We start from the raw sequence: 15,961 nt of genomic DNA, 5'->3' as shown, positions 1-15,961 counted from the left end.
TTTATAAGCATCTTGGGGCGTTTTGTTGAGTAGGTTCGATAGGGGGTTGAGCGCAATACAGAACCAGAGTGCACTGAGGGAGTCACCCTGAAAAATTCCTCTATTAATTCTAATAATTATTATTATTATTATTATTATTATTGACAAAAAAAAAACATTTTGACTAAATAGTTATTTGACTGAAACGATAAATTCGGGAACTTTTTATTTTTTAAAGCTAAATCATGTATTTTTCTTGAAAAAAATACGATATAGCAGTTTCTATTGAATCTTGAGACTTGAGACTCTTGAGAACCATTTACTTAGAGATATTTTTACCAAGAGACTACTGTTACGTAAAAAACGGTGAAAATGAATATTTTTTACTCAGTCGTTTTATACAGGTACGAACAAAAAGTTATTACACTTCAAAAAAGTTAAAAAATATGTAGGTGGCTCCCCCTACAAGTAGGAGTTATATTGACATCGAAATCAATTTTCCCATGTCAAAAAACTCCCAGACACCAATTTTCACCCAAATGTCGACGTTGATTTAGCAATTATTTGGAAAAAAATCGAAATAAAAACGGAACTTCTACACCCTGTATCTCCAAAACGAACCATTTTAGGACATACACTTATACGAACTTTTTCACATACTTTTATCTGCAGAATATGCTGCCGAAGTTTTCCGATTACAGTTCGGACCACCCTGTATAAATAATACTTATTATTTAAATTTAAACACATACTTTTGCCTTTGATCTTGTAAAAGAAAGCTACATAAATATTCTTTCAACATTTTCTTAAGCGTTTTTTAAATTCTTTTTTGCCAGTTGCCTTTGTTCGCAGTGAAAAAATGGCACTCAGGCAATTACAATAAAAAATACGAGATTCCGATCAACCATGCGTTTCAGTCTGTTGAAGTTGGATAAAAAAATTGCAAGAAAGTGAATTTTTGGCATGCTCGAGAATGCACGTATGAATAATACCTAGAATATATAGGGTGTAAATAAAAAAAATATGAAAACAATTAGATAACTTTTTTTTTTTAATTATAGTAGGTTGTGATATATACTGCCATCACTCACTGACAAGTATTTGACAGCATCAGAAGTTGGTTACGCAGGGTGTTTTTTTCATGAGCTTTTCTGTGACTGAAAAGCGCGATACGTGATGTTATCTCTCTTCTGTACTCTGGATATTCAAAAATCTAATTACTTTACCTAGGTTACCTATTTACTTTTTGGTTGTCGTTGTTAACTGAGTTTACAATTCTGCTCCATTGCGTTCTATTGTGCGCTGCTTCTACCCTGATTCTACATGCTTATCCCCTTTAAGTTTTTCTGAAAAATATCCTTGTACATTTTGAGTTGTCCATCGGGTTTCCTCTTACCCTCTACAAGCTCACCGCAAAGAAGAGAAGAAGAGATTTTGGTAGGCGGTTTTCTTGCATCCTGCATACGTGACCAGCCCATCTTAAGCGGGATTTAGTAATCATGACTTCAGCCCTCTCGCAGGCAGCTTTTTCAAGAACCGATACGTTTGAGTCATGGTGGTGCTATTTAATTCTTAACAGTTGTCTAAAGGTGCGTATTCATTACCCGCACGAACGAACGAACGAACTAACGAATGTTCGCTAGTGGTATGGACGGGGACCGCACGATAGAACCGCACGAGAAGACCGCACGCATTTCTTCATTCGCGCGCCAGTTCAAATCGTCAAGATATTGTTATAAACCTGTTTTTTTTTTGTTTATATACCGTCATTGAATTATCGCGGGGTCGATAATTATAAGGAGTCGGGCTAGGAAGCGAGAGACCGGAGTTCGAATCTCGGCCGGAACATCACTTTTTATTTTTTTTTAAATACTGTTGTATTCTATAGTTTATTTTTGTAGTATAAGAAAAAGAACTATTTATTCTGTTATTTTTTAATCTCCGTTATTAATATAAATTGATTGTTAGTACAATACCTCATTTAATATAAAATAATATTCTACTTTTTGAAATGTATCGGGCCCTAATTGTACCTAAAAGTAATATATTTTTAGTGATATACCATATTGTAAACTATTTAATATTTTAGTCACTTAAAAAGTTAATTTGCATTGAATAATTGCCTACCATTAAAGGAAATTTGAGCTATATAATCCTTGATGGGCATATTCTGGGTATGCAAATACTTCCTTTAAATTTTGGGTGTCGTTCAACCGATTTATTCTCAAAACCAGAAACTTCTACATATAAAAAGAAGCAGAGGTCACTAATTATAATAAACTTCACCCTTGGTATTACTTCCACTAATTATAATAAACTTCACCCTTAGAATTACTTCTATCACAATTACAATACGTTCATCTGCATTGGCATTTTCTACTTTTCGATGGGAAACAATAAACTTCCCAATATTTTTTAAATGATGTAACAATTCCTCTTGTGGTTACTTTTCCATAGATATCCTCAACTCTGTCCTCATGTGAATTCAGAGGCAATGAAAATGAAAATTATTTACCATAAACATCGCAAACTAAAAACCTAATAAACAATTTTATACCGAATATAGAAATAAATTCAGTATTCTTACCTATCGTCCAAATCCATGTTAATAGATAATTATTATTTTTAAATATATTTTTGGAACTGCTGGTTTTAGTAATTATTAAATTAAACGAACTAAAAAGTCTTAAAATAAACAATTCTTAACCATAACCCCAAAAATTGCAGATCTCCTGTCAACTTTCTTTATTTTTTATTTATTCATTATTTTCCTAGTGACGTCACAGGTGGTATGCGCGAACTGAACGAAATTGGAGCCGCTATCGATCATACCTTGTATTCTTTGTACCATGACGTCTAAACGCCTTTGATGTACCGACTCGAAGCGGATGGTCGAGCGCACGAACGAACGAACGGCCGCATGCGTTCGGTCCCCGTCTAAATATACCGCACTTTCATTCGTTCGTTCGTTCGGATAATGAATACGCACCTTAAATCTGAAAGCGCACGCAGGCGAACGCCTTTGATGTAGCGACTCGAAGCGGATGGTCGAGCGCACGACCGAACGAACGGCCGCATGCGTTCGGTCCCCGTCTAAATATACAGCACTTTCATTCGTTCGTTCGTTCGGATAATGAATACGCACCTTAAGGTGTCTCTGTTGCAACTTGTTTAATGCGTTCATGTGCTGGCGGTACGGCACTCAGGTTTTGCTTCCATACGTGGTGGGGATTATTATTGCTCGGTACACTGCAAGTTTCGTTTTTGTGCTTAAGTCATGATTGTAGAAAACCCTGGTGGGTATTCTACAATCATGACTTAAGGCCAAATAAGGCCGATATGGCCTTAAAACCAATGTGGCCGACCTAGTTACGAAAATTTGTAATTTTTTTTTGATGAAAAATAAGTTGGCCGTTAGCGTATTCAGAATTTATTTACTCTTTGGTTAACAACAACATGCTCAGAGACATTCTTCAGGATTGTCAAGTTGACGTTAAACTTAGGTTATTAGGTGGTTGTCATAAATCATAAATAAAAACCTTTTAATAAGAAGACTAAGGAAGGAGCATATCAAAAATCTTAGGTACACCGCGATGGGCTCAAATATGGCCGACTTAAATTCCGGTTTATCAGTGTCGTTCTAATTTTATTTAAAAAATGTAAAACTATGATGTAGGGTAGACGTGGGGTAGACTCAATAATTTGTTGTTTTATTTTACGTTGTGAATAAATGTTGGTAGTTATTAAAATTGTTATAAAAATATATAATTCTAATAAAAATAGATAAGTTATAATAAGTATTTATTAACACAAACATCCGATACGCTACTGAAGCAGGTAAGTCAAATTAACGTATCTAAATTCTTTGACATCTAATCTTTGATAAGTAATAAATAAAAGCTAAAATGCAAGAAAAATATATAATTTAGTTAATTTAAGTGAATTTCATAAATGATCGGTTTACTACACGTATGTATATTATATAGTCACTTACTAGCGAAAAGTTGTTCCATTATTTCACTCAATTTTTACCAAGATCTACCGCACGCTACACAACCAACTATTTTAGAGTCTTTTTCGATAAATCGCGATAGTGTCACTGTTAATTTAAGTTCTGCCACAATTTCCATCTAGATTTACTACCTTTATACAACTATCAGTAGTAGAATAAATAATAAATAACATAAAATAAGCTCCGTAAAGACTGACAAATCCACAAAATTTCAAATCAAATTCAAATGTGTCAAATGAATCGTCAAACAGAACTGTCAAGGATCCCCACCCTAGAGAGCTTTTATGGTGGCTTTTCCGCCCACCATGCATTAATACATGGATAGCATTATGCTCCTTCTTTAGTCTTCTTATTCAAAGGGTGGTTGTCATAAATCATAAATAAAAACAGAGATTATTGAAATTATTTAATAAGAATAAAGGTATTTTACCGCAGATCCGAAGAGATTTTACTTAAAGGTATTTTATAAACTTTCTCAGTCAGAATATTAACTCCCCTGTTTCTTATATTTCAGTTAAAGGGACGTAAGAACTATAGGAAATGAATTTTTGTTTTCATGTTTTGACGATATCTGAGAGTTCCTAGATTATCAAGATTATTGAATAATTATAGTTGTTTAATAAGTGAAATTAATAGAAGACTTGGAAACAGGATGATGCGTTTCATGTTATAGTTGATAATCACCCCATTTCTCTTAATTTGTTTTTATTTCAATACAGTTAATCACAAATTGAATTGATGTGTGCAAAAATAGCTATATATTTTCAAACATCTTATTTAAATAGTTCTTTTATATACTGTTAAACTGTATCAACTACAAAGTATTTAGCAAAAGGTTATAAGGTAATAAATTTTGTAGATATACTTTGTGAAAATTTATATATAAAGATTAGAACACAATCCTCTGAGGGAAAAAGAAATACCGAAAAACTCATTAAATATATTTTATTAAAAATAACAACATACAAAAACAGTCATCCATGCAAACTGTAATAATCAGAACATTATCCACATTATACCTTTATTAAATTTATGTTCACACTCCTGTCAGGAAAGCCAGAAATATTTGTTTAAATATTAACTTATTTTAAATTACCAGAAACACATCAGAATATGTCACAACCACAACTATAGGTTTGGAATCAGTACTACATTTTATACCTAGTGATGCGTCAACTAACAAGTATAGGATAAAAAATAATTATTAATATAGAGTGTACTTATACGATGTCCTTCTGCTTATTTATGAAATGACTTTCCTTTCAAATGTGAGGAATACCAGTAAAATAAAACATAATTTTTGGTTTGGTTTGGTGTTTGATATTCTAACTACATCTATTACAAACCTTAAGTGCTTTTAGTGAGTAACTGTATTTTTTATTATTGTTTATGTATCCTGTAAAGTAAAAAAAATATATATTTCAAGAAATTAAAAACAATGCAATAGATATCAAACAGATTCATAAAAACTACTTACAATTGTACATATTATATATTTTAAGTGTTATTTGATCTTTGGTCCCATTACCAACATTACCTTATTTAGGTCTTCTCTACTAACTCAACTTATAAACCTGTTTTAAACCTTCTTTATATTTACTACTACTAAAAAAAACTAATTTACAACAATCTGTAATGCCCGCGCTGTTTTCTGAAATTAATATAAGTTTTAATCTATTTATTATCATATACATATTACAAACCTGAAAGTTACTGATACGAGGAAACTTCTCAAAATAATTAGAGACCTTTTTACAAACATCTGGACTAATTTATTTTCACGAATTTGTGGACGAGTCAATGTTTTCTAATACGTTTTTAAGCGTTTTACAGATTTTTTGATTATCTTCCAGCCTATTCCTCAGTTCTTGATCGGTGAAAAGATTATTTATAACTATATAATTAGTACTGCAAGCTGCAGGTTAAATAAAAGAACAAAACCAAGTAGAATTTCTGAATAAAAACTCAAATAATAATGAAAATATTTAGGAAAAGGAACCGTAAACGTCAGTCAGCCAAGTGTCAAGAGTTCAATTAGATTTACCACAGATTATCAATTTGAACGATTTGAACTACAGTCGATTCCAGTCTAGAGATTTTCGTTTTGTAAGCCTCCCATACTGAACTCCGCCATATTGAGAAGTTTTACGTGAAAACAAGTACCGTATGATCAAATAAAAACGGCGTCAGCGATGGCTATGAAATGAAGATCGCTGTCATTTTATATGTAAAATTGTATGGGAAATGTCATAGATTGTCATTTCCAAGCCAACTGGACGCCGTTTTTTTTCGATCATACGGTATAATTCTGTGTTGAGTTTCAGACTCGATATTGGAATTTCCGAAATGAAACTGCCGATGTAATTGAATTCCGCTACATATTCCAATAGTTTTTCTCTGATTTTTATAGCATTGTTGTGATTTTCTATGTGTATTTTCCGAAGTATGAAGCTTTGATTTTGCAATGTTAAACGAAAATTTTGTTATTTCCAGACTTGATTTAATCCCATTTTATACATCTATAAATGCCGTTCCCATAAGAGTCGAAATCGAAACACCCGGTATATTCTATAATAATAAGTATTGGTAGACTAAAGCAGAAAATGAGTAATTGAAGATTCTTCATTACATATTGATGTAATTCTTTCAGTATAAAAAGTATTACGTTTTTATTAAAGCATCTGAATTAAATTATTATTACTACAAAAAATGTTTGTGGTGAAGGGAATGTGATCTTTTTTTTAACTTTCCATTTCTTACGAATCAATTTAATCGAGAAATAAAATCATAAGAATCAAAACGCCTCTTGGCTAATAAGCTGTTCACTTATTTGGTTTATATTACGTCTATATAGACTATTAAATAAATAGAGTGAAGCAGTCGTCTGAAGTGATAAAGACGGCTTACCTATTATTAACTTATTTGGTTTAATTAAAAATAAAATTATTCCTAAATGTACAATATTTTAAATTTTATAAATTTAAAAAAAATTATAATTTTTGCCTGTGAGTTAAAATGACTGACACCACTGTCGCTGTAAGGAATCCTCGCACTGAAGAACACATAATTTATATTTCTTATCAATTAAATTTTTACTTAGGTAATCGAGGACGCGATTTTTAAATTCATTGTTGCCAACCACGACGGCGACGTGCTGACTAACTGGAATTTAAATTTCGCGCTGGGGATTCAGGTGGTAGCTCTGCTGCTGTAAAAAATGTCAAGTTCCAGCAATTACTTATTTATTTCCTGACATTGTCATTCGTTTTGACACTTCAGTTTTATGCCCTTTTTGAGTCGCATCTTCGTTATGCCCTTCCATTCTGGGGTACTTGCTGCACGACAAAATTTGATCGTATTTTCAAACTGCAAAAGAAAGCAGTTCGATATTTATTGAGACTGAACATTAGAACTCACTGCTAGAATTTCTTTAAAAATTACGTACTGAATCTTCCTTCCTTATTCATTTTTGAATCCGTTTGCTTAATCCGCAAGCACATATCTGCTATTCCCGAAAGTCCAAAAACTATCCACTTAGGAATGCGGAGCACGATCTTTATCTGTCAACCCCGAGCTCAGAACTAGTTAAAGGCTCAATACTGTACAATGTCAAAAAAAATGTATAATCATCTGCCTTTTAATCAAGTCACTTTCATTCTTTCCCGCATTTCGCAAAGCTCTGAAATCATACTTACTGGAGAGAGCCTTATATGCGGTAAACGTTTTTTTTGTTGATGTTTAATCATGAACAATTTTGAATTTTAACAATTTTTATAATGTATAATTTTGATCATCTCACACACTGATTAAAGGTCTAGTATTTAATATTTAATATTTTATAACTCTTACATGATTATATCCATGTACAATTTTCCTATTGTAAAATCTTATTGATACGCCTGTGTTCTGCCATGTCCACGTATGTTTTATTTGTAATTTTAATGACGTATATTTTTTTGAATTGATTTGTATTGTATGATATTTTTAATTATTTGTATATTTTTTGTGCTTTTGTTTGTTTTGTAAATGCTTTGTCGATGAAGCTATTTTGGCTTTTTGTACAATAAAGTAAAGCGTTGTTTATTTATTTATTTACTAGCGTTTACCAGCGACTTCGTTCGCGTCGAATCAATTATTTGTAATGGTGATGATAAAGCAAAGCAAGAATTTCCATTATCATACAAACTGGAGAACATTTTCTCACATTTATGTCAGCATGGGAAAAACAATATGGCGATATTATTATATAACTTGGTAATATTTGAGTGGTAGTTTCATCTCGTTGGAATTTGACTTTCGAAAATCCGTTTGCCAAAAATAAGCTTTTTGCGTCAAACAGTTTAAGCAGAATCGTGGTTAATCAATTACCCAACTTTTTGGAACATCCTGTATGATTTTTTAAAAAATTTCAAAATGTGTAAAAAACCAAATAAAGTATGCTTGTCTAAGCGTTTTCCCGAAAGACTAACCGTTTTTTTAAATAACAAAAATATTGTAATATTTGGGGGGCGTTTTCACCCTCTTGGAATTTGAGATTCGAGAAACCCCTCCTTATCGAACCTCTACACCCCACAATCAATCCGTTTGCCAAAAATCAGCTTTAAACGTCAAGCAGTTTAAGCAGAATCGTGATAACTCAATGGTCATATTTTATGAAACACCCTGTATAATTTTTTTTAAATTCTTAAAATATCTAAAACAACAAAATAAAATATACGTGTTTAAGAGTTTTTCCGAAAAACCGGTTTTTAAATAAAGAATATTTTAATATTTGAGGGATGGTTTCACCCCCTTAGAATTCGAGTATAGAAAAATTCCTCCTTCGAACCTCTACACCCTAAAGTCAATCTGTTTTCCAAAAATCAGCTTTATACGTCAAGCGCTTCAAGCAGGATCGTGATTAATCAATGACCAGGTTTTTCGAAACACCCTGTATACATTTTTAAAAATATTAAAATATGTAAAAAAACAAAATAAAATATACGTGTTTAAGCGTTTTTTTTGGAAACTTGACCGTTTTTTAAATAAAAAATATTGTAATATTTGAGGGGTGGTTTTACCCTGTTCGAACTGGAGTTTCGAAAAATCCCTTCTTATCGAACCTCTACATCCTAGAATCAACCTGTATGCCAAAATTGAGCTTCTTACGTTGAGTGGTTTGAGCAGGATCGTGATTAATCAGTATGTCAGTCACTTAAGGATTTTATATACACACAACCAAATTTATATGGAATCACTCTTTATTTCTGACTAAATTTCTTACAAGGATAAAAATTGGTATAAAACTTTAAGATAAAGCTTTTTGTTGTAAATTAACATGATAATAAAGAATAAACGACTGCTGCGATTTATTTTCTTTTGAATGTTGTGTTCAGTAGTAAAATCAGGTAATTTTCATTCAATCCAAAAAAATTAAAAAATGCCTTATGTTGGATTAATAGATGTATAGAGGGGAAGAATTATTGCTCTAACCGAACAAGGAATGCTCCAGAGAGACGTAGCAGAGATAGTAGGCGTTACCCAGGGTGTTGTATCGAAAACATATGCAAGGTACTTGGAATTAGGAACACACAAAGATAGGCCCAGACAAAGTCGTCAAAGAGTCACAACTGAACAACAAGATCGCCTTGTGTGCTAAATTGCTAGAATAAATTCCAATGTTTCTCATCCAGACCTACAAAGAGAATTTCTGGCAGCTACAAGTGTGAACATTTCAGTTGAAACCATAAGAAAAAGGCTTCGTGCACGAGGGTTTTACAGTAGGAGAGAGTCACGGATCCCACAGTTTTCTCGGAAAAATAAAATTGACCGGCTACATTGATGCTTTCAACATCACAACTGGACAACTGAGAATTGGCAAAATGTTCTTTTTTCGGATGAGACCAGAATTGGCCTAAGATCAGATAACTATCAAATTTGGGTTCTCAGAGCTCCAGGAAGACGAGCGAGACTCCAGGCTGCCAAATCTGTACCAAGATATAAAGGAAAAACTGTAATGTTCTGGGGAGGTATTATACTAGGAGCAAAAACTCCATTGTTACCACTTCAACAAATTTTAACGGGTCGGAGATATGTTGATTTGGTGCTAGAACCAATCGTTAATCTTTGGAGAGCTGCAATTGGGGATAATTTTAACTTCATGCACGATAGTGCACCTCCCCATACCAACAGAGTGACTAGAGAATATCTTGAAACGGAAGGTGTCATAGTTTTGGACTGGCCTGTCTATTTACCAGATCTAAACCCTATTGAATACTTGTGGGACTAGCTCAAAAAAGGGTTAGAGCTCGTCGAAACAATCCAGGAAATCTCGCACAGCTTATTGATGCAGCATTAGCAGAATGGGAAAATATACCCCAAGACAACGTGGATAATTTAATAACAAGCATGCCAGCGGGGATAAAAGCTTGCATAAGGGCTAGAGGTGGCAACAAGGAATATTAAAATTATCAATTTTCTTTTTGTTTATGCTTTTTGGCCATTAAAAATTTAAATCTTAATTTCGTATCAGAATCCAAAAAATGCCATTTTGTTTATTTTGGGAACTGATTAATTTTTTTAATTGCTATATGGATTATTTTTCATTAAAAGGCATTGGTAAGGGCTGAGTTTTATTGATAAACAGAAAATTTTCATACATCTCAAAAATTATGAAAAATAATAGATGATTCTATATAAGTTTGGTTGTGTATATTACTATAGATTTTGTATTACGAGTTTTTGCAATAAGTAAATAGTCTTGTGATACTTTAAGCTTGAAAATGTTTACTAGCAGACCTTGCTGTCAAACATTGTTCTTTTTAGAACCTCTTTTAGTGGGAAGTGGTACACGATAGCTTAATAGCCGTAAAAACTCATCGCAAATTTATTTTAATATTTTGAACGGGAAAGCGGTAGTAATGACCCTTTATGTCCCCTAAGTGCTGTTAAGAAGATGAGTTTTGTTGATGTAAATAATAAATGTTTATATATTTAAAATTAATATATTTTTGTTTCCTAAAATATTTTGATTAAAAGAAAATATATAAAAGTGGGCAACACTCAATGACATGACTAAAATATTATTTAGTATGAACTTGTATTTATCAGCAACTCTTTATAATAGAGTTGGAACACTTTAACCCTACTATTACTCTAATTAAAATGGACTAAGTATTGTAAATTGTTACTTGATTATTTTTTAATTTAAACATAAATATTTCTGACATTTATTTCTATAAAGGTCATTTTATATTTTGAAATAAATTTAATTTTGTCATCATATTTCATTGCTTGCTGTTGTAACTCTGAAGATTCAGTCAGAGGGGGTCCATAATTACCACATAATACGAATAATCTGTACTTATCTAAATATCTGCAGTTTAAATGTCAAATTATACTAATTACGTTAGATTTTAATGTTATTATTGCAGTTTGACTACAACAATAAGATGTAAGCGTTGGCTAATAATTTCAGAATAATTTTGTTAAATAATTTGTTTAATTTTTTTGGAATCTAAATGAGATAATCAAAAATATTAAATCTACAAAAGATTCTTCCATAGATCTACTTGTAAATATAAATAGATAAGCGCTTTAAATATAAAGGGTGTCCCAGAAATAAGTGCAAGTATTTTAACTGGTAGTATAGTTCAACCCCAGAAACACGCCTATGAGGTTTTTTTCGCGAAAAAAAAAATGAATATTTGAATTTTTTTTGGATTTTTTTTAGTATTTAGTTAAAATACATAATTTCTTGATAATATGGCAACATAGGAATTAGAATAAATTTACAAGAAAGAAAATCCAGAAAAGATTTAGTGGTTCTCAAAACTTTAGCAAAAAATTTTTGGGAAATTTTCAAAGTAAAATAACTCTGTTATTTTGGACTTATTTGAAAAACGATAAAGAGAAAATATTTCTTTTATCGAGATCTACCACCCCTTAAAATACTTAGAACTTATTTCTGGGACACCCCGTATATGTGCTTCAAAAGTGGCTCACCCCTGTAACTTCTTTATTATTTCTGATAAAAAAAAAACGAGATTTGGTATTACTATATGACGGAACGTCATTTTGTATAAAAAAATAAATAAAAATAAATAATGTATAAAGGAAAAAATACCGAGACAAAAAAATCAAAAAAAAATTCAAAATCAAAAGTTGTAGTAATAGAATAGAATAGAATAATTTATTGATGTCAATACCATACAAATAGTGGCGTACATAAGTCAAAATATAAAATAAAATACATATATAAAACACAATTAACTTAAAAATTAACACAAAAGACATAAAGTTAAGACCATCATATTAGATGGGTACACAATGACAATTTTACTATAGTTAATACACTGTACTATAAATATAGGGTGGGAGTTTCCAGTTCCCAAATTCTGTTGTAGAAGGAATTTCCATCAAGTGAGATTAATATGTATATCACTTGAAAGAAACTCCCTCGAGTCATACAGTGGATTTTCAAGTAACCAGCCACGAACCCTGCCCTTAAACACCTTATCGGACAATAGTTTATACCCATCTGGGAGTTTATTGTAAAACTTCACACCCCAGTATCTAGGTCCATCTCGAGACCTTTCTAACCTATGTATAGGGATACTGAGGTGCTCCGCCCTACGAGTGTCATGAGAGCCGTGCTGAGCATTTGTGGGATATTTTTCCATATTGGCTTTAACATATAATAGATTTTCCAATATATAAAGATTTTGGGAGAGTAAGTATATTTAACATTTTAAAGGTTTCCTTGCAATCATCCCTGTAGCTCAATCCTCCGACAACTCTCACAGCCCTCCTCTGAAGCGCGAAAACCCTGCGCCACTGAGGTGCGTGACCCTAAGCCAAAACAGCGTAGGACATCATGGAATGAAAAAGAGCGTAGTAAGCCGTCCGCAATACGCAACAGGAAACAGTACCTGACAAATTATGCAGAACGAAGAGTGCGCTTCTTAGCTTCTTGCATAGTTGCTCAATATGAGCATTCCATTGCATTTCACTGTCCAACTGAACCCCTAAAAATGGAACAGATTCCCTGGAGAAGCGACAGTCCTCAGGCACACTCCTCAAAGAAAAAATTACACGATTTGTTTTGGCCTCATTTAAAACTAGGTTATTTTTCCGGCAGTCAGCCGCCCTCGCTTGAGCGTCATCCGTGCCTCCGTCTAGGTCTTTTAGCTCTTTTCCTCTGACCGAGACCGCTGTATCATCTGCGAACAAAACGTAGTGGTCGTCACGTCGGATATGTGGTAAGTTGTTTATATAAATAAAAAAAAAGTAAAGGGCACAGTACTGAGCCTTGTGAGACACCATTTTTAAGAGGTCTTGGGTTCGACCACACACCATCAACGACCACCCTCTGTATTCTGTCCTCCATGTAGGATTTCAAAAGGGCAACACTACCCTCACTAAATTTATAATAGTCGAGTTTTTTAATGAGCAACTCGTGAGACACACAATCGAAGGCTTTACTTAAATCGCAAAATACCGCCCCAACATGTTCCCCACCCTCAAAGCCATCCAAGATGAATGACACGAGGTCCAGAATAGTTAGCACAGTGTTGCGTCCGGACCTGAAGCCGAACTGTTGGTCGTTCAGCAATAAATTCTCTTCAAGGAATAACGCCATTCTTGAGGCCATACATTTCTCAATGATTTTGGTTTGGTTGCGAAAAAAAAACCGATTTCTGGTGAAACAGAAAGTGACAGAAAGGAATTGAATACGTCAATCAATCCTAATTTATGTCATATATTAACATACCAAATCGCGTTTTTCTATCTGAAAAAATAAACAAGTTATAGGGGTGAGCTACTTTTGAGACGCACCCATAGACGCATAGATTTTATTTGTTGTTTAAAATAAAGGCGAATGCGCTAGTTTTGCAGATACTTTGTTATTAATTAATTTTTACCTCGTCGTTAAAAAACATTAATCCGAAAGAATACAGAATGGGGATTATATTTTTCTGTCACGTTTTTGCCATGAGTATCTTTGGGAGCCAGTGGTAGCAAAGAAAAATATGGTATGAAAATGTATTTATTTGTTTTACCAAAATAAAAAGGGCGTCAGCGATGGCTATAAAATAAAGATCGCTGTCATTTTATATGTAAAATTATATGTGGACTGTGTCTTTTTTTGAGAGTCTGAAAGTGTATGGCATCGGGGTGTATTTACCTGTTTTCTCTGGAATAGTTGGTAGGGCAGATAAATATAATTAGAACAGCTTAATTTTTTTACCTTTCTCGAAACAATACACGGGAAATGGTTGGCCTGTTCTTACGTGAACTTTAGTGCTCTTTTCTTTTTTATCTTTCTTTGCTGCTTCGGTTTGTTCTTCTTCTTCACCCATTTTTCTTTAAATAGTACTTGTAATTTGGAAATGTATTTTTTATGTAAAGTTTTTCGATACACTCGACTCCTGCAGTTTTCTTTAGGACGTCTAACTCTTCTTGGACAGCTGCAGATGTTATAGAAGGAACTTTGTCTGCGTAATTTTTTGAGAAAACAATACGTAATAAGTAATACATATGTACAGTAACATATATACAGTAAAGTTTTTCGATACACTCCACTCCTGCAGCTTTCTTTAGGTTGTCTAACTCTTCTTGGGCAGCTGCAGATGTTATAGAAAGAACTTTGTCAAGAACGTTAAGATCCACTCGAGCTGCAATATCTGCGTAATTGTTTGAGAAAACAATACGTATAATAAAATATGTTGTGGCTTTAAATTGTTTATTCCGTATGACCTTAGTAATATAATAAAAAACTTTAAAACTATATATGATTGTAACTGTTAAGTTTTACAAAATTATCAAACTATTCTTCAAAGAACGTTTCCATCTGCGCTGCATCCAAAAAGTCTATGTTTGCATTATTAACATGTTGAATTTGTTCTTGAATGGACTTGAGCTTCTTCACTTCTTCCTTAATCTTTCCAGTTTGTTCCTGGTACCACATCTTCAAAACATTAACGGCCTTGTCTTTCGATACCGTGTCCAGTTTTTCGATAGACTCCACTCCTGCAGCTTTCTTTAGGTTGTCTAACTCTTCTTGGGCAGCTTCAGATGTTATAGAAGGGACTTTGCTAAGATCGTCAGGTTCCATTCGAGCTGCAAGGTCTTCGTAATTTTTGGAGAAAACAAATTTGTCCAGATTTATTTTCTTTACAGTTTTGGAATGAAGAGCTCCGTCAGTGAAGTCGGAACGTTCATTGATTTTGTCCACTTTATCAATTTCTTTGGACAAAGCTGCGTAACGGTCTATAAGAATATCTTCGATTGCTTCCACGCACACCTCCACATCTTTTGGTCGTTCTCCTGTCCTAGCGTATATAGTTTTTAAGAAAGCCAAGGCCCATTGCAGTTGAGCAATGCCTAAAGGACAGTCGTATTTCTCACCGGAAAATACCATCCATATCACGGCTATGGCGTGATCCAGAAGAACATAGAACGGAGGACATTTGGCTATTACGTTTTTCACTTGAATGGGCTTAGGGGATGGTGGTAATCTGAAAGTGTATGGCATCGGGGTGTATTTACCTGTTTTCTCTGGAATAGTTGGTAGGGCAGATAAATAATTAGACCAGCTTGATTTTTTCCCTTTCTCGAAACAGTGCACGGGAAATGGTTTGCCTATTCTTACGTGAACTCTAGTGCTCTTTTCTTTTTTATCTTTCTTTGCTGTTTGTTCTTCTTCTTCAGCCATTTTTCTTTAAATAGTACTTGTAATTTAGAAATGTATTTTTTTAAAGTCACTTTGACATGATTTTGGGATTACATTTTATAAGTTAATTTATCTATGGATTCAATTGTCAAGTATGTCATATGAGTGTCATTTTTAGGGTCTCAGCTGGGTCTCGGCATAGCTAAAGCATAAGCTAAAGGACACATGTTTAGATTGGAAAGTGTCCACAAGGACAATTATAAATACTGTTTGGCGCTATTCTTACAACGGTCGCTCTCCAAAGCTTTTGATAATTT

At 33.2% G+C, this 15,961-nt stretch overlaps 1 protein-coding gene across 1 annotated transcript; it reads right to left on the bottom strand.

Annotated features, from left to right (window-relative positions):
- Positions 1 to 14,706: 14,706 nt before the first annotated feature.
- On the bottom strand, positions 14,707 to 15,747 carry LOC115874584. Its single transcript, XM_030889778.1, has one exon. The coding sequence runs from the start codon at positions 15,684 to 15,686 to the stop codon at positions 14,799 to 14,801; it is 888 nt and encodes a 295-aa protein (XP_030745638.1). The 5' UTR covers positions 15,687 to 15,747; the 3' UTR covers positions 14,707 to 14,798.
- Between the last annotated feature and the right edge of the window lie 214 nt (positions 15,748 to 15,961).

Source organism: Sitophilus oryzae, unplaced genomic scaffold (assembly GCF_002938485.1).
Source record: "Sitophilus oryzae breed Bouriz unplaced genomic scaffold, Soryzae_2.0 scaffold_1297_pilon_pilon, whole genome shotgun sequence".
Classification (NCBI taxonomy): domain Eukaryota; kingdom Metazoa; phylum Arthropoda; class Insecta; order Coleoptera; family Curculionidae; genus Sitophilus; species Sitophilus oryzae.
The sequence above is the reverse complement of the archived record's forward strand: the minus strand, read 5'-3'. Positions and strand labels throughout refer to the sequence as shown.